This window comes from Mesitornis unicolor, unplaced genomic scaffold (assembly GCF_000695765.1).
Source record: "Mesitornis unicolor isolate BGI_N332 unplaced genomic scaffold, ASM69576v1 scaffold4967, whole genome shotgun sequence".
Taxonomy (NCBI): domain Eukaryota; kingdom Metazoa; phylum Chordata; class Aves; order Mesitornithiformes; family Mesitornithidae; genus Mesitornis; species Mesitornis unicolor.
This window is the reverse complement of record NW_010194289.1, coordinates 37243-62526: the sequence shown is the minus strand read 5'-3', so window position 1 is coordinate 62526 and position 25284 is coordinate 37243. Positions and strand designations below refer to the sequence as shown.

Below are 25284 nucleotides of genomic sequence, written 5' to 3'. Positions count from 1 at the left end.
TCTGTGGGACATTACAAAGCATAACAAACCACCACAGACTTTAGGTCAACAAGCCAACCAGCTTGGTGCAAATGTCAGTGCAACAGCAGGGACACTTAAAAAGTGTAGGAGAGAAAAGATTGCATTCGTATGTCATAGCATAGATGCCATAAGCTGTTCATGAACTGTTCACCAGCAGCGTTCTTCAAGGCTGGTGACTGTGTAGCATACTGGAGTGTGTACGAACGGTTGGAGGAGACAACTGTTGTGCAAAAGTGATCTGTGTTGTGGAGTAAAAAAAAAGAGACTTCTTAGACATCATAGACCTCCTCTTCCATGGCATGACCGACCTCTCCACGAAGTTGGTGGAAGGTGTTCCGCCTCAGGATCTCCCAACCACGGTGAGAACTAGTCCTGGATGTGCTCCGTGACAAGGACAGAGCAGACAGTTCCTTCTTGTACAGGATGTTCCCATTGATTTCCAGCTTTTCCAAACCTTTGTCAAAGTTATCCCTCTCCTGAGCCTTAAAAGCTTCTGTATATCGCATCATTTTGTGTTTGTTGGGATCAACCCTGTCTTCAACTCTGTAAGAGGATTAAAAACCATCAGCTGAATGAAGCAGAAACATGCCAGTTTATCAACAAAACCAAGCAGGCACAAGAAGTAAGCCCTTCCCAAAAATATGGCTGCGAACCCAGACATTCCAGAAAATCTACACAAAAACAGGAAACTGATTATAGGCATGGTGCTAGCACCTGCTAGAGGACAATTATCTCCTAGACCTTCATCTCCATCACTGACTTCAGCACCCTTATCTGTCTGTGGTTTCCTGTCCTTTAACTCATTTCCAAGTCATGATTTGCCCTTTCCATTTTGCAACCTGTAAGCTATTGGCAGACCTATCCCACCTGACTATAGCTCCAGATCCTTTGTATATACACGTATATACATTTATTACCTTTGTTCTTGTCTTTCCTCTTCTGACACTCCAGGGTTGCTAGCCTCAGGCTGTCACTTATCTTTTGCTGAACTTTTATTTAACTGCTCCACTTACATCAATCCTTCTCTACAATACTTGTAACTTGTTTTCTGAAATACTGTTCTACACTATATACTCTATTTACAATGAACATGTATATAATTTGACAGAACTAGATCACACCAATGCTCTTTTCTCATAGATTTCAATAAAGAGCTGTTGCCGGGATATTGTTCTTGAAAAGTTATACTCTGCACCTTGGACTGAAGGTGTTGCATATTGGTACTACTCTAGGTCTGTTTATTCTGCCCAGCAAACCTGAAAATCCACAAGGTTAGTTTCTTTGCTAAAACCTGCAGAACATCCTTTTTCATACAGCCACCACTCCCCTTTCTGGCTTTATCAGCAAAATATGACACAGTTAGAAAAGACACATGCCCAAAGGAAGTTTGATCTTTTCTCATTCTGGTATAAATATAGATTAAAATCAGAAATAATGAGGAATCTAGTGCTATCTAGACTACAGATAGTTTGTTTGTTATTTCAATGCCTAACCTGAAATCCTGGACCTAAGACTGCCACCCGATGCAGTCTTTGAAAAGCATAGTTACTAGGTTCCCACCAGAAAGCAATCTTGCCTTTAATTATACCTGTTCTGTTTTTGAACCATCTGTAGTGCAGTTCATTGCTGCTGAATGCCTAATGGATTGATTCTGCCTCTTCTATTTCATGCATCTAATAGATAGGGACAGTCAGCCAAGCACAGCTTTGAAGCTTTGTGATACTCATTATAAGAAGTCTGAAAGAAAAATTCAGCCCTTATAACCCATGCAATTCCTGGAGTCTGTCTTCTGTGACTAATAGATAAGAAAACCTCAGCTGATTTCACAAAGAATTGCACAGCGGAGCTTTCTGGGGGGATCAGAGCTTGTCTGTCAGTCACAACCAGAAAACAGATTGGGGTCTGTATCTAGAAGGGAAGGACTCCACACACTCTTCCCCAGGCCACTGGAAAGGCTTTTCATTAATATCCATACACTGGATTCTTCTTCTGGGATCCTTATGTGCACAGACTGGGAGAGAACTCACCTGAGATACCATCGGTCCCCCAGCCCATACTCCCGCCCACAGATTCCAGAGCGAGGCCAGAGACACCGTGGCAGTTTCCGCTCCAGCATGACAGTAGTAGCCACAACCTTTAGAATAATTTTAAAAAAAAATTACTTGGATTAATTAGAAAAAAAATCACCGTCTTTCAAAATTACCAGTTCCATGAGTACTGACCTATTACCATACTTCATTACAGCTCCATATGTAATGAAGAAAAATCATAGATTCAATACTTCATTTTTTATAGGGCAATTCACATTTTAGTCCTAACTGTGCCATGTTTTGAGGAAGCACCAGTGCTCTTAAAACACTCCTAAGTTCCCTTCCTTTTACACCTGATGGCAATGAGTAAGGTAATTAATTTGCGAGCCAGAGAAGACAACAGTATTTATATCTGCATTAACTACCATCAGAATTTACCAATGTGGCCACACAATTACTTTTAACCATTTGACTTACTACTTTCTCACAGAAAAATACTAGGAAATGGATTTCCTGTTAAGCAGTTATATAGATGATCTGGATGTTTTTTTTTTGTCTTGTCTTCTGAGCAAGAGAGTCAGGCCAACTTTTCTTAATGGATCTAAAGATGTTACTGACCTACTTGTAATTGTTACCTTGCATTTCATCTCCCCAAAGTCAATCCCAATAACTGTAATTTAACTCTCAGTTACACATAAATGAGATTTGTAAAAAAAGATGCAACTTTAATTCTATTTAACAAGAGATCCCATGCATAAAGGAACAAACAGCTAGGGAGATACAGGATGGACAGGAAAGGCTGAATGGACTTTCAGCTGCTATTTGAAATAAAGTAGAAGTACCCACATAGCAAAGATATACTGGAAGACAATTTCACATTGGAAAGTGTGCAGAAGAGTATTCTTGTACTTAGTCACCTCAGATTCATAGAAAAGATGAAAGAAATTTTGTGGCTGATGTACAGAAGCTGTAAAACAGAATTAAAAAGACATGGCTAATTGTATTAGCCTCTGAGAAAAGTGAAGGCCAGGGAAAGGTTTTTAAGTGCCTCCTTTAGAGAATGAATGGCAGAGTAAGTAATTGCACTGTCTAGAACATTTTCCCTGAACAACTTTACGCCTTCTTTATTCAAAGCAAACACCTTACCACCTTATATTAGATTACCTGGGCTCTCCAGAGCTCATCTCGCTCATGAGCCACTCTCCAGTGGGTGTCACCCATCATGGCAATTAACAAGTTGAGCATAAGGAGGGTGGCAATGATGGCAAAGGCAAAGTACACCACACTGTACATAAAGGGCAGATCTACATCATAGTTTGCAGGGCCATCAATGATAGTAAGGAACAGCTCAAAGGTGGTGAACAACGACATGGGATAGTTGTAGAACTGCCCAAGGTTTTCAGGATTCTCTGTCTGGAAGATGATGTAGAAGGCTAGAGGTAAAAAAGAGAGAGAGAGTTAATAATGGAAACCATATTTCAAGAACAACAACAGGGTACCACTATAAGAGACACTGACAACACGAAGTGAACTGACAAGGAGCTGCATGTGCTTCTATGCTAGTGCAGTACCCAGCATAACAAGAACAAATGCCTGACTAGAACCACTGGTCTCCATTATGAAATGACTCAGAATTACCTTGATTATTTATTTGTTCCTAAAATAGGAACTTATTCTTAAATAATAGGAACTTATTCTTAAATAATAGGAACTTGTTCTTGACAAAAAAAAAAAAGTGCGTTAATCTCATTTTCCAAAGATGAATACCATAAATGCCGTAAGTTTTTAAACCTTAACTTACATATATGTGGAATTATCTGGATTGTTCTAATTTCTATGACCCTGGAAAGAGCAAGAATTGAAAACCAAACTCGTAAGAACATAAATCAGTACTGGGAAAGTGACCACGTTAAACAAAATAGAAGCTCTACATCAACACCATCTTTGCCAGCTAACTCAAAGGGCAACCTGAGAATAAATCAAAACCCACAGACTTAATTCATGCAAAAGAAGTTGGGAGGGGTAACATGATGCTGTTTTCCTTTTGCAGACTCACCTGATGCAAAGCCTAGTATGACCACAGCCATGAGCCAGCAAAAGCGCATAAGATCGCCAAATATCATCTGTAAAGACAGAGCCACCATAAGGCCCAACTGTCCCACCAAGCCACAATGCAACCTTATGCAAACCATTTTCCAGATTCTAAGATCATGAGTGGACTACAGGAAATTTCTGCACTAAAGAGAGAACGTGAAAGTCCCAAACCCTCTGTGCAGACTAGAACTTGTCCCTTTGCCAATAATGTTAGCCCCGAAGGAGAAAAAGTATTCTTTCAGTTCTCCCTATTTGCAAAGAGGTGTAAGGATGTGTATAACAAGCCTATATTTATTTGTGTCTTATACCTTCTGGATCATGATGGTAAAGGGTCCGAGCATCTGGAAGCCTCGTGCAAAGTACATGACATTGCACCATCCTAGCACCAGGGCAAAAGACATGGGCACCACCTCACCGGTCATGCTGGTGAGACGCATCACCATGGTTACTAGAATCATGCAAGCATACGTGATGCTGCAAAGGAAGAAGAGACAGTGAAAAAAGTTCAGTAAAAGAATCTTACTCTCCTTTTTCTTCTCTTTTCAGAAATTCCAAAACAAGCACATTTACCCACCAGCCCCATAGGCAGACCTCTTAGCGCTATCAACTCTAACTGTCCACTCACCTGGTTTCCTACACACCAGTTGAGGCAGTACAAAAAGTAAATCAAGAGAAAGAATACTCTCAAAGAATGGAGAAAGTGACTCAGCTGGCAAAAGACTGCAGTGGGGAAAATGAGAGAAAACATATTTTTTAGACTTAAAAAGTGGTGTACTTACACAATTATGTGAAAAGGGCCTCCTAGGATGGTTTGCCCAAAGTATTTCGCTGCTCCAACTCTAAGGATATCTGGGATCTAAGAAAGACATTGCATTGACTTTAGGACTTAAATGTATTCCATTACACTATTAAATGTCATGGTAACTGCCGTTATTCTTAGGATCTTGGGGTCAGCTGCATCTGCTTTATTTGCTGATTCACAGTTTGATTTCTATATTACTTTAAAAACTGAACTATTGAGAGAGGTGGGACCCTCTTGGGATGTGACTGAGATTGCTGGAAAATCTAAGAATGCTTGAGCAGATTGAGAGACTTTGGTATGTGGCAGAGAGATGTTACAGCATAGTGCTGTGAGCATGAACTTCATGTAGATTACTAAGAAAACATCACACAAACAGCTGAGCCTCAGAAGTAAAGACAAATAAGATCTTCCTGGGGAATCAAAGGAGTTTGTTTTAATTCAGACTCATTGTGTTAGTTGTAGTGTAGCCCCAGAGTTCTAATGAAACACAGGAAGAAGGACCTGCTCTTCTGGAACATATATGGGCAAAGAGAGAGCTGTTTACAAGCCCGATTTTGCTTCAGTTCACCCTGGCATTGTCATTTGACTTTTCTCATATAAAAGTTTCAGCCTTCTATTTCATATTATAAAAAAAATCAAAATTTAATTTAAATAATTTTTCCGTTTTGTTTGGAGAGTTCATGTGAAGGAGAATTCCTAAACATACCCACCTCAGAGCTCTGGTTGAATAAGGCTCTATTAGAGGCTCATACAGTTATTGATCTTCAATTAAATATGAACTTTTCTGTGTATGCACAAAATAACTTCAGCCAGCACCCCTAAACACGTGAGTATTTACATGTGTTGGGTGAAGAATATCTAAAATGTCATACAACAGCTGGGATTCAGCTGGACCCACAGATAGTGCTAACAGGAACTGTGGCATGACCCTGCAGATAGTATTTGACAGCGCAGCCAGTCCTTCTAATTGCTTATTTCACACCTAGAGTCTTACTAGTAGATTGTCACAGCCTCTGATTCATTCAATAGATACTGTTGACAGTATCTGTTACCATAGGTGTATATGAAAGCACTTAGACTAAGCAAATTACCTCTACCAAGTTATGCGCTCAAACTTATGTTTGCCTAGGAAGTAAAACCTGTCTTGGTTAAACTCAAGACTATATAGCTCATGCTTTCTCTCACCTCAAGGATCAAAATTACTACAGCTCCAATGACTGTGATCAGCTCCCCCACCAGCCTCAGCTCATCCTCATATGTCACATATGATTCCTGGAAAAAAAAAGAGTGAAAGGTTATTAAAATTAAATTTTAAAGAGAGTGAAAGGAAATTTTAAAAAGGGGATAGGGGGAAGAAAAAAGACCCACTGATAGTGTAATAAACACTAGGCCTGACAAGGCCACAGGAACCAGCCCAGCCCCAGCAACAGAGAAGAGAGCATACCCAGTGTTTCTCATTGACAAAGGTCAGCTGGTGAAAAGAGTGAAGGAGGGCAGCTGCAACAGCTGGCACCTGGGAAAGACTTTCCAGTTAAGTAGGTTAGATTAGGATTGCCCAATGCTGCCTGTGGGGCCCTGACTCCTCTAGACACAGTACCTGCAGCATTTTCTGGACATAGATTGTATTGTCTCTGCTGCTTGTTTTGTTGCCTGTTCGGGGTTTCAGTGGCCGATAGACGCAGCACATCGTGAAGCAGACCATGTAGAGTAGATAGAATAAAGCCAGGAAACAAAAATAGGGACGACCATACATATTCCACTTCAGGCTCACCAGCTCCTTCACAGGTGTTAGGTCCAAGATCTGGCGTGCCTGAGAAAGATAGAAAGAAGGAATTAATTGCCATAATTGCAGAGAACAGTGTCTCAGTTCCAGTGGGAAGTGCAAGAGAAGCATGTTAGATACGGGAATAAGTTTGCTGTCTGGCCAGGCACATATAAACACTTGAGACAGACCTATGATCTAGGACCATGAATGCATATATATGAGAATGCGCTACAGAAAATTAAAGGTACTATTAATAATTTTAATTATTATTTTTATTATACTAATATATATGCATGTTAGGTGTGGGCTAACTTTACAGTATCAGAAAGTTTATAAATCCTGTGAGCTCTAGGGATTCAAATACATACAAAACTACTTCAATTCATTAATTCTCTTCTACTGTAACTGGAATAAATTTTGAGTAATATTTTGTGTTAAGTAAGACAACACAGAGCACTTTACAGCAGACAGATGCTCTCCTCCGCACAAAATATACATCATCAGTACATAGAATTGAAAAGAAAAGAATTTGGATTGTATTTTCAGCTACAGAAAAAAAGTTCCTGTGCAACCTTATGAAATTCACTTAGGTTTTTTTCTCCGAATTGGAGTTCTGCTTTTATACATGTAAGTTAACATTGGTTTGAACAGCTATTTCTATCAACTTCAGTAGCATTTGTGGAAACTTTTAATCTCTAGGAAACATACCAAAACCTCTTTTAGATCATTAGCTCTCTTTAAAAAACTGACACCGATATTACCTTAATTTAACAGGCAACTAAAGGAACTTTGGAAAAATTTCCACAGTTCCTTTACTTCTGTCTAAATGGAGCCTGTTAATGGAGTGGATTTTCAAAAGTTTTCACCATTCAGCTATGATGATAAAAACTGCGGTATACCTGCAGTGAGATATCCTGTGGAAAAAAACTAGGCTCTTTCAACTTACTTCCTTTACATTATTTAAATTATATTCAAAGTTTGGGTCCTTCTTTTTAGAATCTCAGTAGTGCAGTTTGAATCTATCTAGAAGACCACATACATTTCCATAAATAAACAGAAGCTTCAGGGAGCATCTTGCATGATATGAAAGACAGTGGTGCTGCATAAGTTAGGGTTGTGTTTCTGTCAAAGATCTGCAAATATCCACACCTTAAGGTATCACCTTAAAGTATTTTCATAACAAAATTGTCTTTTTCATTCAGTTCTAAGCCATATTCTGCTAAAGTGAAAGTAAAACAAAGATCTTTTGTTGATCAGAGCCTGCAAGCCCAGGAAATCAGCATGAAGTCTTTTTGTGATTTTCTGTTATCTTGTGATAACTGTTTAGGGTCCATTCTGAATACGGAAGAAATCAGTATACCTGAACTGAAGCTATAATTGTAATGGATTCCTACAGTTGAAGAGAGAGCCTGTAGTCCTTCATCTGTCTTCCCTATGTGGAAGTGTAATTTCTATTGCAGTAAGTAGAACATGTAAATACTCAAAATCTAGAAACAGGACTATAGCTGGTATGTTTATGAAGGACCAAAATTTGAAAGTAGGTCAAGGGGCTTGGCCTACTCTAGAAATATTCAAAAGCAGTTGCATTCCGCTACTTTAAGACAATCAGTGCTATTTCATCTGCAGTTTCTCTATCTATAAAAAAGGGAAGTATTTATTTGGCCATTCTCACAGAACATATCCAGGGTTCACATAAGCAATAAGCTGCCTTTCCAAGAATCCTTTCTGAGTTTGTGAACTGAGTGCCAAAATGTCAACAAGGCCTTTTCTGTAAAGGGGAAACAAAGGCATATATATTAATGATTGGAAATCACCCTCAGTTTTGATGGCATCTTGAGGGCAAAACAAAAAAGACTAACAAAACAAAAGACTAACAACTAAGATTTATCTGATAAACCTTTGAAATGTTTTTGTTGTGTGTGGGAGCATAGAACTGAGGATGACAGAATATTCCCGTTAGTACAGCAATGCACATCTTTTGTATCTGATGATTTAGGATAAGAAAATGGAAACATTTTTCCAAATGAAACTGGTATTTGTCCAAACCTCCATAGCTTATGTAAAAGTGTTACATTTTAAGCTTCTGCCTTATTATCTGGTTGATACTTGATTGAATCACCTATATCAGGCCTTCTGCTTCTACTAGAAGTCTGACTCTTGGAGCATAAGTAGGGCAAAAGGTGTACTTTACACCTCGCTTATGAATTTGACCCACATACTTGGAGATGCTTCGAGACCTACTTTCTACTGTAATGTTTAGCGGAAGACTGCAATAAGTAAGAAGGAGACGTAAGTCAAAGTGGTATGAGTGGGTTACTTTAAAGCAAAACTTCTTATTGCACTCTAGGTGTTTTCCTTCTTTTGTTATATTGCCCTGTTTCCTCTAAGTCAGCTAAAGACAGATTGCACAAAATGTAAGGAATATGTATGTTTCAGTAAATGAACATGACTCTTGAATGGCCTCAGAAATATCCTAAAAGATCAAAAGTAAGTGAGCGATAATGAACCTAACTAGATAGCCTTAGGTGTTCTGTTTTGTGTAGAAGCCAATATTCTAGAATTCCTTGCATAGGAGAGTAAATTTAATTTCAAAAGGATTACATAAATTTAGAAACTTACTGTAATCTTCCTGTAACTTAGTTCCCTTCTATTTTTGCCACTGTTCTTCCACTTAAGGGTCAGAAAATTTATCTTAGTGCCTATTTGTGTATGCACCCCCTTAAATACAAAAGGAAAGTGCTTCTGATTGGGGCCTAAGGATGCTACTCTAGTCCAATACTGGACTGGGAAGGGTATGATAGAATGGGGTGACACTGCATTCTCCTGAAGGAGTCAGCAAACATTTTGGACCAAGCCATAAAATACAAAAAAGAATTACTACTTATTCATGCAAAAAAATCACAATTACTCATATTTAAGAACATTCTGGAAAATAAAGAAATCTTAATATCTCGTGGTATTTGGGGACATCTCATCCTCTGAAATTAGGAATCTTGGATCTGTAAGCACTATACGTTTTGGGAGATGTCAGAGGCACAATATTCTTCTTTCTTTTAGGCTTATGGTTTAGTCTTCTGGACAACTTCTAAGATAGTAGACATAGACCTCTTTGCCCTGGATTTCCATATGTACTGCCACACATAGAAACGTAAAGGATTTTAAACACAAACAAATGAGAGTTTCATACACTTCCTCCACATTGTGGAAAGCTCCAGTAGCTGAAGCTTTTGTTACAGAAGTTCAATTAAAATTTTAATAGATGGAAATAACACAGGATAGGTAGAATTGTGCTAATTAAAGAGTCTTCTCATTTATTTCCTATCTTAATAGGATTATTTAAGGTGATTACAACTGACAGGGTAGTGTACCTTGAAAGTCTTAAGCAGATCTGTCTAAGCTTGTCATTACACCCTGCTATTTTTATCTTAGTGATGCCTTTACAAGTTTTTGAGCCTACAGCAGAGATAATTCACCTACTTTGTTTTGAGTCATAACCTGGATAAGCAATGTCATTAAATGAAGGGAAGAATAATAACGAGTCATTTTAAAATGCATTCCAGTATAGGATTTCTATGCATAGCCATGTCTTATGGGGACATTGTGAGAGTTAATCAGTATCACAGTTATAGAAAGCTGCTTGCTAGAGCTACTCTAGACTACTTGCTGCTTATATCTTTGAGCCTGGTGAAAGAGAGAGAACCTTTTACTGAATCACACAATGTCATTTCCTGTAGCTTGCTCATACTAAGTTCTTTCAATCATTTGCAAGTTTCACACTTCAGAAGAAACTGTGTGTAAAGCATCAGATGTAGCCAGATAGTTAAAAAGCTGCTACATTTCATGTATTCACTGCAGTACATGGTACAAAGTCCTTGTTCTATGGATAATATAAACAAGTTTGAGTCTTCAAACTCATCATTCTTCTCCTTTTATAATCCCCATAGTTTGCATATGGAAAACATGCGTTGCCCACAGTACCTCTCTCTTCTTGGTTGAGACAATGAGCTCAAGGAAGGACTGATCTTCAGCCCAGGAGTCAATCTCCGTGAGATCATAGAGCACAGTAGTCAAAGGGCCAAAGGACCAGAGAGTGTGCTTCCGCTTCTGCATAAGGTATTGAAACATCTGAGGAGAAAAGAATGAGGTGGAGGATATCAGAAGCTTTCTACTATATAGTGTATCTGTAATGAAAACCAAAAAAAAAATGTTAAAAACACTTAATTACAACGTATTTTCTTTGAATTTGGTAGTTGTTGTGGTTCTTGTATCCCTCAGGAACAATTATAGCAGGTTAAGAAGTGGAAGAACATGTTTTTATTATTAGCCCATGCTTGAAGTAAAGGATGAGTGATTTTTATTCTAAATTCTAACCAAACTGCTAAAGTTATTTGACACAGTTATATATCTTGACATTATATTTCATATGGAATAATACGTTGATCAGAAAAAAAAATCTTTTATACTTTTCTACAAGTTATCAGGAATGAGGTGTAGCAAGGGAAATGGTCCTGTCCTTTGTGGATCTACAGAAGAAACACTAGCAATATTTTTTTAATTATTATTAAGGGTGAGAGTTACATTAAATATTGAGTTCCTGACTATGAATAAATGTCTATGGATACATGAAGATGTTTCCTTTGTGTCACATTTAGGGTAATGTAATCTAAACAACAAAGACAATAATTTCAGCCAGACTTTCAAAAAATTACTTGGAATGGATCTTTCTGTTAATATCTGTTTAACTCAAATACTTCAAAAATTTGGTCTTTAACCACTTCTTTCTTTCAGTAGGATGAAGATAATTTTTATACAGTTCTTATGATCCCACATGAGAAGTCTGGCAAAAAAAATAAACGAAAAAGAACTCGTTATGTATTTCTACGCACTAAGAACGTGCACAAACTTGGTCTAGATTATGTTATTTCAAGTTTTGCATTTCTGAATAACCTCTTTTGCATGGAGGCAACTGTGTCACTTTAACTCACCACAGTATTGCCCTCAACTCCAGCCAGTTTGAATGGAGTAAGCCCCTCATTGTTAGGAATCGATTCAAGTGATCCTGGTCCCTCTTTGTTCCTGTCATGGGCAAGTATCAGGCTGTACATGTGGCAGGCAAATGTCTTATTAGGTTGGAGAACCAGGATGTGAAGAACAGTGTTACCTATGAAGGAAACAGATCAGATAAAGTATATAAGTAGCCCTGTCCTGTGCAAAGACTGGCAACTGACTGATGCCATTAACAGTGGCTTTCATTTTCCTCACATCCCTCATCCCACAGCTGCTTGTAATAAGAGAAAAATATGTGCATGCACAGATGACAGAGTCTGATTTAAAGTGTCCAGATCCACTGTATGCAATTCACTAGGCCCCACACACAGCACATACCCAGATAATCTTGAGCTCTAATGTCAGCTCCATTTTCAATGAGCAACTGTACAATTTCCTCATTTCCCACACAGGCAGCAAATGATAAAACATGCTCTCCTGCAAAGAAAGGAATAGGGAGAAACAACATTAAGACCCTAAGAGGCAGGAGAAGTTGAAGCATGCTGAGGGAAAGCTATGAACCCAGAGGTTATGAAATGAAGAGTTACTTCAGATAACCCGTAAATTTACTGCATCACCGCTAATTCTACTCAGAAAGAAGATCTGCCCCACACAACACTAAAAGGAAGAAGTACTCTCTTCAGATTATCTTCATAAGAAGGTTGACAAGTAAATTGCAGTATATGCTGCTAGAAAGAAATGAAATTATAATTTTTATACAATATATATTTTGGTATACATGCAAATATAAAAAATGTGTACAATTTTTTTATTTATATCAATGTAGTGTTTACATACTCAGATGGAGTCTTACAGTCTGCTACAAGGTGTATGACTTGGAGACAGAAGCCTCTGCCTATCCAGTTTAGATGAGGACTAAAGCAACCTCCCTTACATTCTCTCACCACTCTGCTGGTTCCCTACCATAGCAAGGGGAGAAGATAAGGTTGTACCAAAATAGAGAAGATTCTGGGAGCTGCGCCTGAAGAAGTGCCCAGTGGCCTGTGCTGTGCAGACATTGGCACCTCTCTTCAGTAAAGCCTTCACCAAAGTGATGTTCTGGTTCACTGTTGCAATGTGGAGAGCTGTCTGCCCTGTAAGACACAGATATAAAACCTTATCCTCCAAGAAAGCAACTTCAGGCTGATCAGTAACCTGCAGTTCACGTTTCATTCATGGTAAATAAAAGTTTTTTGGAACTTCATCCATAGTGGCTATATGATTTAGCTTTGAAGTTAATAGTCTTGTGTGCAGAAGGCTGGACTACAGATTTTCCAGAAGACTCATTCTATTGAATATTTCTATGAATTCATGAAAAAGTACTTTACAACCTGCCAAAAAAACGCAATAGGATGCACTTAATAGATTTTTTCTGGGGGAAAAGCACACTAAAAGCTCACGTATCTCAGAAAGGGCTGTGCTGTCATTCGTGAGACATGAAGGCCAGGTCAAGACAAAGCTCCCAAAAAGATCTTGCTTTAATCCATCAAACTAGGTATGAGAATTATTATAACCTCATCATTATTATTTTAGTGTTTTTGTGATTCTGTCTGGCATTTCTGTGTAGTCAATAAGCGCCACTCTTTAAAAACTTGAATCAGAGTCTAGACTTAAAAGCAGTGGCCACATTTGCTTTTAATCCCTATTCTTCGTCAACCAAAGAAACCCTTTTTGTCTTTCCAAGGAGATCAGATAGGAGTCCCCTTTGTTATATACGACTATGGCAGGAAGCAAAGTGTACCTATCTTTGCAAACCCACTATAGCCAACAGGCCTACCTGTGGTTAAGGGTTTGACAATTAGGCATTTGCAAGCTTGTACATGCATGTACTCGGGTTTAATATAATTCCACCTTCCGTAAATGGTCAGAAGCCATTTGTATGTCGATTTTGCTATGTAACAGTTTAGAATATATTGAATCAAGAACAGTATGAGCCACTTCCCTAAATGTGCAGACAGCACTTCCTCCCTCTCCACGTAGAGATTCCTGACCATCCTCATTCCCTGAGATGTTACCTTCATAGAGCTCTGATGTCATGCTCTCATTGACAAGCTCAGGAGCTGCTTCCATCAGAGTCACTGCAGCCTCCACATTATCATACAAGGCAGCTACATGAAGGGCGGTCTCCCCCACTGCACCTAAAAACAGTAAGAGAAGTGTGTGAGTAATCTAAACATTCGACTATATGGGACAAAAGCAGAAATGCATTTATTGGGGCGAAGAATTATGAAAGTGCTAGGTCCTCCCTTGAATACTGCCAGGTGCTGCCTCATCATATGACATGGTAACAGCTACATAACTGCATAGTCTCTGTCCTTCACTCCATCAAAACCTGAAAGTTCAACAGAGGCTTCAAGTGTAAACCACTTCCCTCATCCCCTCTAGAAAAAAAGGCCCATTCAAGCTGTAAACGTCTGATCTTCAACAGGGCTTTAGGGTTTGATGAGCTCCTCAAGTTAGAAAACTCACTTTGTTGCAAAGCTGACATACAGTTAGTTTGAGTCTGCTAATGCAAATGTTTTAGCAAACTAACAAGCATGCTACTCTACTTGTGGTAGCAGGCTCTCGCCTCCCACAGAAAACCATTTGTCGCAAATAATCAAGTTACCTCTCTGATAGATATCACACGTTCCATCAGTGAGAAGTTTCCTAATGGCTGGGAGGTTGTTCTCCTTAGCAGCCTGGAGGAGTGGGGATTCCCAGATCCTGTAGTCAAGAAAAAGTGGCTGATAAGAAACACAATCAAATACATGGTGCCCCTCTCCAGAGGTAGCATCGCTTTTGCTTGAGACAGTATGTATTCTCAACATCTTCACTGAAAGATCAGTAATGCACACCTACCATCTGAGGTATTTTTTGAATGGAGAGAAAAAAAAAACAGCAGCAAAAGCAGGCAAATGCAGTGCTAAAACCCGAGGTAGCTCATAATCTCTTGACTTGCTGATGCTTATCCATATGGTGGTAGCAGAGGGAAAGACAGGAGAAATGAATAACTAACTTCAAAATGTTTCTGGTTTATATAGCTCACATTTTGAGGCACAGAAGATAGTGAGTGATAGTTCTTTTGATACCCTCCCTGCCATTAGACTAGTTATCTCAGTAGCCAGAAAAAGCCAGTTGTTTTTTTTTCACACAGCACAATAAATTAAAAAAGGGTTGGCATCTGAATTACCACATATTGAATGGAAAAGTACAAACACTAATTCCACCTGTGTGATAGCCACACTTCCTATGGTATATTTAAAAGAATGAGCTCTGAAATGTAGTTTGTCACTGTCTTTTTCTCTGATGCTGAGAACATTGAGGAAATTGTTGAGAACTGAAATGTACACTTGTCCTGGGAAAGAGCAAGCCATCAAACAAGTGCCAGAATAAGTGGTTCACCTAAAGAATGCCCTTGGGTCTTCCATGAGACTCTGGGTTATTTCAGTAGATCCTTTGGGGCTGATGAAGAGTTTACAAGTACAGTCACCAAACTTCATTACAGCAAGGTCCTTTGACGCAAACAGGAGGTAAAGGAAGGTGATCCTCCCCCTCTACTCAGCTTTGGTAAGGCCATACCTAAAGCTCTATGTCCAGTTCTAGGATCCTCAGTACAAAAGACATGGAACTGCTGGAGATTGTTCAGCAAAGGGCCACAAAGATGACTATAGGACTGGAACATCTCTCATATGAGGAAAGACTGAGAGAGCTGAGACTGTTTAGCTGGGAGAAGAGAATGTTCAGGTGGGATCCTTATCAATGTGTATAAGTACATGAAGAGAGAGTGCAAAATGTTACATGCAACATCTGCTTGCTCAGCATCCAAATAAACTTTGCCCATGTTCAAAATAATGAGTTTGCCACACAAAAATCACAAAAAATTGAACAAAAACTAACAATTTGGGGTAAATACTTCTGTTATCCTCTAACATTATCAGATTTATCTTTTAATTCATAAAAGTGTTTGGAAGTGTTTTGGTTTTTTTTAATTTTTGGTTTTATGCAAATAAAGAATTCTACATAGTGCAAGTTCAGAAGCTAAAGATTTAAGGGGAAGAAAGACCCACAAACCCAAAGAAACAGCCTATGCCTCATGAATTTTCAGTATGAAATAGAAAGAGATTCCTCCCTCCAAATAGATGAAGTTCAGTTTTAGATCTCTGTTCAGATGCTATGTGAGCTGACACAGGCAGGATGTGGGAAAAACCACAAAACCACAGGTGAAATGCAATGAGTAAATTTCTTTTCTTTACCTTGCTAACTGGGGGAGCCCCTAAGCAACACCCAGGCAGAGGCACACAAGCGGGAATGCAGACAGCTCAGATCTCAGTCCTTACTAGAGGATTACTGAACCTGGGTTTTCACCTGTATATCAGGGATTCACGCAGGCATAGTTTACCACTGTGCTTTGATCTTTTCCACAGCAGGGTAGGAATCTCAAGCATGTTCTATAAAGGTGCCTCTAAGTCTATCACAGGCCTATGCTATCTAAACACAGATTTTCTGCTTGACAAATGCCCAAGACTAAACAATCAGTATGATACACATGTTTTTTGACACCTCAGCTGCAAGTCATTTGACTGTGTTTACAATCCCCCTCGCCAATTTTCTCCTATTTTCCCACAGATGTAATTTTTGTGCTTTTATCTCACCTCTGCTTTCTTGTAGTACAGATGTTTCATTTGTTCTTAATTATCTGGCATGGCTTAGGTCAAGCTGTGATGTGTGATGTGGAGTAAGTCTAAGGAACTCAGTAGAACAATGACAACTTCAAGCTGTTATGAACTAGAAGAATGTCACCCCTCATTTTCCTACCAGCCCAAGTCTGTCCTTTTACTACAATCTAATAACTTCCAATATATTGGATGTTAGTCTTTCTCTCTCTCTCTCTCTTTCTTTCACACACACACACACAAAAAAGCATATGGGACAAATACATTAGTCAAACTATATACCTGAAGACATAGTCTATGCTTTCTCCTTGTGATGTCTCAGGTTTATTCCGTGTATTCTGGTGCTGCTTAGTTGCAAGATTTTGGGGACAGAGTTTATAGGGCAAATGCTATAAAAATCAATAGGTGTTTTCCATTAAGTGTTAACACTGATGTTAGAATACATTATCTGTGAATATAACTCTGTTATAAGACACAAGAAAACCCACATCACAGAAAGAGAGAGAATGCAAGCGGCCCATTGCACAAAATGTTTTCTCAGAACTTGTGCTTATTAAGTATAGGATAATTTAACAATAAAACCATAGGGAAAAGGGCAACATTAATTCTGTGACTTACAGAAATACGTATTTCTTGCTTTAAACTATTCTTTTATGAACAATAGAATCTTGAAGCAAAACCAAAAAAAATTTGGTATGCCATTATCTCTGAATTTAATCTGCCTGAAATATGCGAGTTCTGCACACCTTTATAGAAGAAAAATACTGACACACTTTAGGGAACTTGAGGGATAAAGCAAAACAAAGAGAAGTATCAGAATTACACAGATAACTAGGAATCATTTGAATAAGTCTAAATCAATGGATATGGGCTACAAGTAATAAAGGCATAACTGAACATTATATTTATCATTCCATAAAGGGAGCATTTCCTTTCCCAACAGCACCCCACCATCTATGTCGCTGGAAACCAGATTAAAAAACGCTGAAGAACAGAAGAGAAATAAAAACATTCAGAATATAAAGAACCATCCTGAACAAACCAGGAAACCATTCTGAGATATTTTATGTGTCCTTCAAACTCTTAGCCTTGCTGCTTTGGGATGTAGTCCACCTTTAGCTTACTCATGCACCAGTTGCATTAGTTGCTAATTACAAAATAATTGAGTGAGAATGTTGCATCTAGGATCAGAGAAATATGAACAAAATAAAGAGTCACTCTGAGCAAACATTGTAGGATTCAGCATCAGAGTAACAAGCTTGTCACCTCAACCATTATTTTGGCTGAGAAAGCCTCTGTTTCTGGTGAATATAAGTTTCAGCGGCAGGAAGTGGGAAGGAGGTGGGGTTTCACTAGTATAAACAATGCTACAAATAATATGTTGATGCCTTACTGGGTAAGCCTTTATCCCTCAAATGACCTCAGAGAGGAGGGAAGGATTGAGCAAGAGACAGTGTGGGAGGACACAAACACAATACCTTTCTCACAAAATTCTCCAAAGCCCTTGTAAACAACTAATTAAACTACAAGCCTCCTAAGAGGGAGACACCTAATAACTACTATACTCAGCTTTCAGAAATTTGGGGCAAAATTGTCAAACCTTTCTACTTATTGTAGGAACCTCCAATTGGCCTTAAAGAACCAGAGATCCCAGGCCAAACAGGAAGTTGGTAAAGAACTTAGAGGTGTTAGTAAATGTCATGGCACACTGCCTCTGATGCTGCAAAGGTTCATAACTTACACGTTTATACCATATGCTTTTACTCCCACTTAATATTCTGTCCCGTAATTGGGGAAACATTTTACTCTCATTTAAAACATAACATTATAAACTCATTTTAATACATCACAGCAATGTGCTGAGCATATAAAGTACTAGGTTAGCCAAATTCACTAATGTAAAAAATAAAACAGTCACTTGAATCTAGAACCTTTAAAACATTCTATCTTTTTTAAAGTTCTGCATATTTAATATTTTTTCTTCCTGACCCATCAAACACAGCATGAATTCTACATTTTACAACTTTAGTTCTGTGTGTCAAAACAGCAGCATGTAAAATCCATAACTTAGTCTCTTAACAGAGCTGCCTACAATAGATGTTTCCATAAAGTACCATTATGTCACTGGATGGAGAGGGTAGCTTTCAGAGAATGATTCAGCAGACACCTATTGAGACACTCTGAGAAGATAATTCATCACATCTAAGCTAAGCTCCTGTTCTAAATCATTCTCTTCATCAGCTATGGCATCAAGAGCCATTAAGGTCCTAATTTAGCCAGCTGTTACGTCTGTAAGAGTAGGCAGTACTGATGTTGCCTTACAGGACCAGTTTAGGATAAGCACAGCTGCATAGCTAACCAGTAGTTCTGACGGGCAATGAAAACCACAACAGTTCCCACCTACTAGTGCTCCTGGGTTCTTCTTACTGAACTAAGGAATGTAGCTGTGTTGAGGTTCATAGTAAGCCTTGATTATGCATTACTATCAGTCAGTTTTCTTAACAGATTATTCAATTATATGCTGTGAGGAAGCTGTGAGCTGTTTTTCAGTATAGGTGAGGACAAAGCCAGGAACAAATCCATTGTGAAACACAGAGAAGACAGAATGTAGGTCAGATTCTGACTGAGGGAGTAATGCAAAACAGTTTTAAACAAGGTTAAGTATTTCACAAGTACTTTCTGCTGGTAATATGTAGTGGCTTTGATTTGCAGGTTCTTAAGCATTTCTTTTGCAGTGCATTCTGCTCATTACACTTAAGAAGAGATAAAGACTGCAAGGACAAGTCCACAAGTCTTAACTGCCGTCATACAATGAAGAATCTAGATTTATAGGATTATCTTTTCAAAACAAGGAAGCTTCTTTTTTAAGTTTGAGCTCACCAGAGGTGCAACAGAGCACCTCTTTCTCCTCTTTTCTTCACTTCTCAGATTCTAGTACTTGAGTCAGTCACTGTATGGAATGTTCCCAGTGTTTGCTCTAGGTCTGCTAGCTTCATGCTTTATCTCCATTGCTATGTCAGTTACTGGAGGTCTAGGGCAATTCTTTCTAACCAAGCTATAAATTCATCCACAGGATATTATTTCAGCTTGCTTTCTTTCTGGTTTGCTGCTTAGAATATCCATGCTCAACACTCTGTCATGAAATTGTCAAAAGAGATTCATCTTTGCCCTTACTTCTGCTAGTATATTTATGTAAATATGTGCAAGACTTCAGGAGAGAAGAGGAGCGCTCAGAGGAAGATAAGCAACCAGAAAAAGGATCAATACAATCATCTAACAAGATGCTAAATAATTAGCTAGGAAGTAATAATACAAAGTGAAAAGAAGATAGATAACAGAGGCTTGGACAATAAACACAGGGACGGGGTCAGCAAATTTCTTCAGCACCAACAGCAGGACTCGGCGGATTAACCGGTACCTCTTGTGCATGTATGTCGAAGGTCCTACAGCTGACAGTAAACAGAGCTCCTCTGGAAATAAATTAAGCAGGTTACAAATTACCAATGCTATTATCAAGAAATTGATAGGGAAGTCTTATCCCTTCAGATATTTAGTGATCTACCACACTAGAAATCTTACTCAGTCCCTTCTAGCAGGGCAATCTCCTTGCATTAATGTCCTTTATTTAATTCTGCATCTGAGACCATCCTAAGAATGTTCTCATGCTAGAACTGGATTAACAGTTCAGCAGATGTTAGTTATTATTTATCACCGAGTTATTCATAAAACAAATTTGTTCTCTGAAGCATAAGCTCATCCTGCATCAAAACTTCCAACTCTCTCTCTTCAGTAGGGATTTTCTTGCAGTTTTATTCTAGGCTGTGTTCCTAATTAGTCTAATTAGTTTTCTCTAATGACTTTTTAATTTGGGGTCAGTTTTTTTCAGAGCACAAATTTCATGTTTACTTTTTTACAAGGAAACCTATAGCCAAGTTTCAGTAAGCAAATAGCTTCCTAAAACTATAAGCTTAATCCACGTCTTAGGCACTGAGGTCAGATGTGTGTATATCTGTGCACTGCTGGGGAAATGGGAGCTCCGGAAGACCTTTACACTTATGAAATTAAAGAGGCTTGTTTTCCATTATTAGACTCTTCCCTTAGGATGGAGGTGTAACAGTATAAAAAAAGACCCAAAACGCTGCCAATGATGCCTTTGACTTTGTTTTACATTCAACAGTAGTATTTCCAACAGGCTGTTCTTTGCAACTTGACTACTCAGAAGCACTGTTATTGAAACATATTACAAATGAAGTAATGGAACTGGAAGCTGGTATCTTTGTTTCACTGTCACCTTTGCGAGCAAAAGAACCAATTAATACTGACAGGCATTGTGGATTTTAAGACAGGACAGTCCTATGTTTATTTGTGCACTGAAAACTCAGTAATGTTGTTTAGACAAATGAACAGCAAAACCACAGTGACACTTCCCATTCACTACAGGCTTGAGAAAGAGTTGTCTAGAAACTGAAGACTCTCTGTCCGTGTACAACTCTTAAGCAACTCAATTCAATAGTATGAGGCTGAGCTACATTTATTTGTGCCACTTTTTTTTCTCAGGTAAGCAAAGCACTTCACTAATATGTCTGAGAAACTAAAGAGCCACAAAAAAATTGGAAGAAGCAGCTGTGAGAGAGAAGAGGCACACAGAAGACAGAGTACTTATCAAAGTTATAGAGGCAGACAAAAGCAAAAAGAAAAATATAACATAATTGTCCTGGATCTGTGTCTCACTTGCTTCAGTTTATTTCTCAGTTATTTTATATAATCAGTGCAATTTTCAGATGGTGGAATTTCTAAAATTACATGCTAGGCAGATTTTGTTCACATTTCCTTAGAACCTCTTACACTGAAAGCCAGACTGAAAAAAAAAATCAAGCAATGGTTCTCATAATTTCTGGAAGATCTGTTAGACTGGCATGCATGTGATTCCTCTTCAGCTCTATCATGCCTGAATTTTCTTATTCATCTCTTTGTTCTCCATGATTATGAACTATGTTGGGTTTTTACGTTCATCTGCTCCAGGATATGTAGATCCCAGTGTTTATTTCCAAAGGTAATTCTAGAGGGGACAAATGAGATATGATAACTGTCCCTAGGACTCCACACTGAGCTACAGACTGTTTAAAAAAAGGAGAGTCTTGAACAGAAAGAAACCAGCAGAGTAAGACGAAATAAACTCAAAGTCCTCTTTAACATTAGGGGATTGTATCACGTTTCCTGAAGGTGGATGTCCCTTTGGGAAATGTTACACAGTGCAGGTTTGAGCCACATAAATCCCCCACTGTGGATAATGTTGAGATCAATTGCCAATTTGATTCAAAGAACTATTACATGTGAAGAGAGACAATGAACAGCAATTCCAGTGAACTATCAAAATAGTTAGCTTTCAGGTATTATCATCACCAGTAGTAGTACACGAAAAAGTATTGTTCTTCCCTTTGTTTTCTGGGCCTCTCAGTTCAAGTAGGACAGGGAATTGCTTGAGAGAGTCCAGCAAAGAGCCACAAAGATGATTGAGGGAGTGGAGCATCTCCCTTATGAGGAGCGGCTGAGGGAGCTGGGTCTCTTTAGCTTGGAGGAGACTGAGGGGCAACCTCATTAATGTTTATAAATTTGTAAAGGGTGAGTGTCAGGAGGAAGGAGCCAGGCTCTTCTCAGTAACAGCCAATGACAGGACAAGGGGCAATGGGAGCAAGCTGGAGCATAGGAGGTTCAATCTGAACATGAGGAAAAACTTCTTTACTGTGAGGGTGACAGAGCACTGGAACAGGCTGCCCAGAGAGGTTGTGGAGTCTCCTTCTCTGGAGACATTCAAAACCCTCCTGGACGTGTTCCTGTGTGACCTAGTCTAGGTGATCCTGCTCTGGCGGGGGGGTTGGACTGGATGATTTTTTGAGGTCCCTTCCAACTCCTGATATTCTGTGATTCTACAATTCTTGCAGACTTTCTGTGTGCAGCCAGAGCATACTAGTTAAAAGGCAACATGTTTACCATTGGCTTTCAAGAAGATAATAGTAGAATTTAGTTTCTGACTATTACTGTATGTATTCCAACACCATTAACACTAAAATTCAAGCTGAAGCCACAACACTGCAATTCCACACAACAAAATGACAGGATTAACTAAAAACCTTCTTGGCTTACAACTGGTTTTCCACAAAAGCAAAAGTTTTATGAAAGTAGTTCCCAGGCACAAGTGAACACAGAATGTTTTCCTGTTGTGTTTTTCTATTGCGCATAATTAAGGATATGAAAACAATAAAACTGATTCCAGCCCTCTTCAAAATGTTTGATTTCTTTCTCCCCAAACTCTGAGCATTTCTGAGGACAAGAAAGGAAAGGAAAGAGTAGCATATTAGGGAGAAATGGTCTTGTCCCTCTTTAGGAAAAGAGTATCCACATGTTTAGACCTTGCAATTTCTGACCAAATAGCAGAAGGCTAATTTACATTAGTTGAAAGCTCTGGAAAACATATAGACCTAAAATGGAAGGGAACAATTATGTCCCGATGCAAATCCTATTTCACAGACAATGATATCATCTGCACTACATGTGTTCTTACACAGAGTTTTATAAAGAAACAGTTTTGGAGACCACTAGCATTGCACTACAGTGATCTAAGTGAGGTTTATAAAGAAGGGTTTATATGCCCAAGTTTTTCTGCTTTCCTCTATCAGTAGCAACACACAAGACGTTCATGGGTCTGCAGTACGTGACTAATGAGGATTGCCAAGCAGAGAGAAGGTTGAACGTCGGTCTAATAGCAGTCTATGTGAAAGGGAGCAACAAAAAGGAAAGGGCCAAACCCTTCTTGGCAACAGCAGATGGTAACACAAGGAGCTACAGCATCAAATGATGATTATGGAGGTTCAGGTTGAATATTAGGAAAAAAACCTTATTCACTAGGAGGTCACTACAACACTGTAACAGGTACCTAAAGATATGATGGAATCTCTGTCCTAGGCAACTTTCAAGACTGAGCTGGAAAAAGCCAAAGCAATGTGATCTATTGCTGGCAATAGTCCAACTTCAAGCAAGAGGTTAAATAGAGACCACCAGAGGCCCCTTCCACACCTCTATGACTTAAAAATGTGAAGATAATTATATAATTATAAGAATATTAATATATTTAGACTTTTCTTTCGCATACATTCATTTGGATATTACAGAATCTGCTGAGAACTTATTTTTCAGTTAGCTGTGATGCTTTTCATGCACTTACCAAAATATAAACACTTCAGCATTCTGTGGAGACACTAGTGTTCCCACTGTCCCTCCCATTTTAAGTGTATTTAAGTCCCACTGTTCTGAAGTAAAATAGAACAGGTTTTTGTTATTTGGTCAAAAGTTAGTTGATGATATTCCCTAAAGACAGATATGTACATTTGTCCCTCTTAAGGTATTATCCTATGTATTTCTATACATATGTGTGTGTGTATATACATACATATATACAGATACATAGATCTTGTCCCATGCAGACACCTTTCTGTCCCCAGAGATGTTCAGAGTTTTGTGAGGAAAGTAAAAACAAATTTTACAAGGGACTGGAAGCAATTTGGTTTTTGAGTACTGCAGTGTTTGTGCATGCAGGAATGACAAGGAACAATGAAAAACAGATTCAGCTGGATTTCCACAAATACTCCTGCATTCCTATGTGTGGAGGGAGCAACCCTGCACAGCAGTAACAAACAGCCTTGATTAAGTATTTACATGTGGAGACACAGGGAATCTTCTTGATAAGGTAAGGTCTAAGAGAAGTCACTGTACTTGTTGACATCCAAGTCATGAGGGTAACAGCAGCCTGACTCAGGAAGTGACTGACCACCAGAATGTTGAACAACTTTAAATCCACTCTATCCCACAGTAAGAGCAACCTTTAGAGACACAGAAAGCAGAATCCTTGAAATAAAGCCCTTCATTTCAGCTGACTGCAGCATATACATCACACACACTCTTAATAATAATAATAATAATAAAAAATAACCAAACAAACCTTCATGCATTTTCTTGTGAGCTTTACCAATGAAGCGGGAAAGACAAGAGTATATGTTATTAATTTGTGACTGAAGTCCGGCACTCAGGGTAATTCAATTGCGACCTAGTAAACCCACCTGTGAAAGCAGATAAGATTGGAACTCCAGAAGCATTCCACCTTGAAAGAAGAAATCTGATAGAGAAAAGTGCTCCAGGGTTGTTTAAAGTTTATCTACTGGCAGAAAAGCCTAAGGGAAAAGAGTGAGAATCAGCTTCAGGGAGAGAGCAGCAGAAGAAAGGGGAGGCAAGAAAGCTGAAATGCACTGTACCTTTTCTGCTGGAGTAAGTAGATTTCATCCAGATGTTTATGCCAGGATTTTTTGCCTTGCAACTTCTGACTCAGTCCACTCCAGATCCGGAAACAGAAGGGCTTGCTATCCCCAAATAAAGGTACCCCCATAGCACGTCCTTTTTTCTCTCTTGCCTAGCTGTCTGAAAGCCAGCTACCTACACTTTGGAAGAAGTCAGGGAAGGCTCACTAGAGGTCACCACTCCTCCGCCCCCAATCTGTCACTTACAGAGGAGACTGTCCATCAGCTGCATCAGCTGATCAACGTGCATGTAAAAACACAAAATAAAATCACTTGTCCCTAGCAGACCATACCTCGAGCCTCATCAAGTACTTAGTTTCCAAAATAGCCCAACCCAAAGGTGTGTCTGATTTAGAAGTAGCTTACCCACAGCCTTACCCCTCAGAAACACCCTATACAGCACTGAAGATTTTCTACAGCATCAATGTCCTGGGCATCTAGTATTTTGTTTCTGAAGTCTAGAATTTAGAAATGATCATCCTCCTTATGTATCTCTGAAATCCTCTGGAAAGCAACATCTAAG

At 38.8% G+C, this 25284-nt stretch overlaps 1 protein-coding gene across 1 annotated transcript; it reads right to left on the bottom strand.

Moving 5' to 3' along the window:
- Nucleotides 1-290: 290 nt before the first annotated feature.
- LOC104543193 (transient receptor potential cation channel subfamily V member 6-like) lies at nt 291-24850 on the bottom strand. The gene is made up of 15 exons (XM_010187739.1): nt 24720-24850; nt 14367-14464; nt 13774-13896; nt 12712-12852; nt 12098-12196; nt 11698-11873; nt 10691-10837; nt 6545-6757; nt 6133-6219; nt 4925-5001; nt 4454-4619; nt 4108-4174; nt 3216-3484; nt 2049-2155; nt 291-564 (listed from the first exon to the last, which is right to left on the bottom strand). Exons 1-15 carry the CDS (start codon nt 24848-24850, stop codon nt 291-293), a joined length of 2175 nt encoding a protein of 724 aa, XP_010186041.1.
- Nucleotides 24851-25284: the final 434 nt, after the last annotated feature.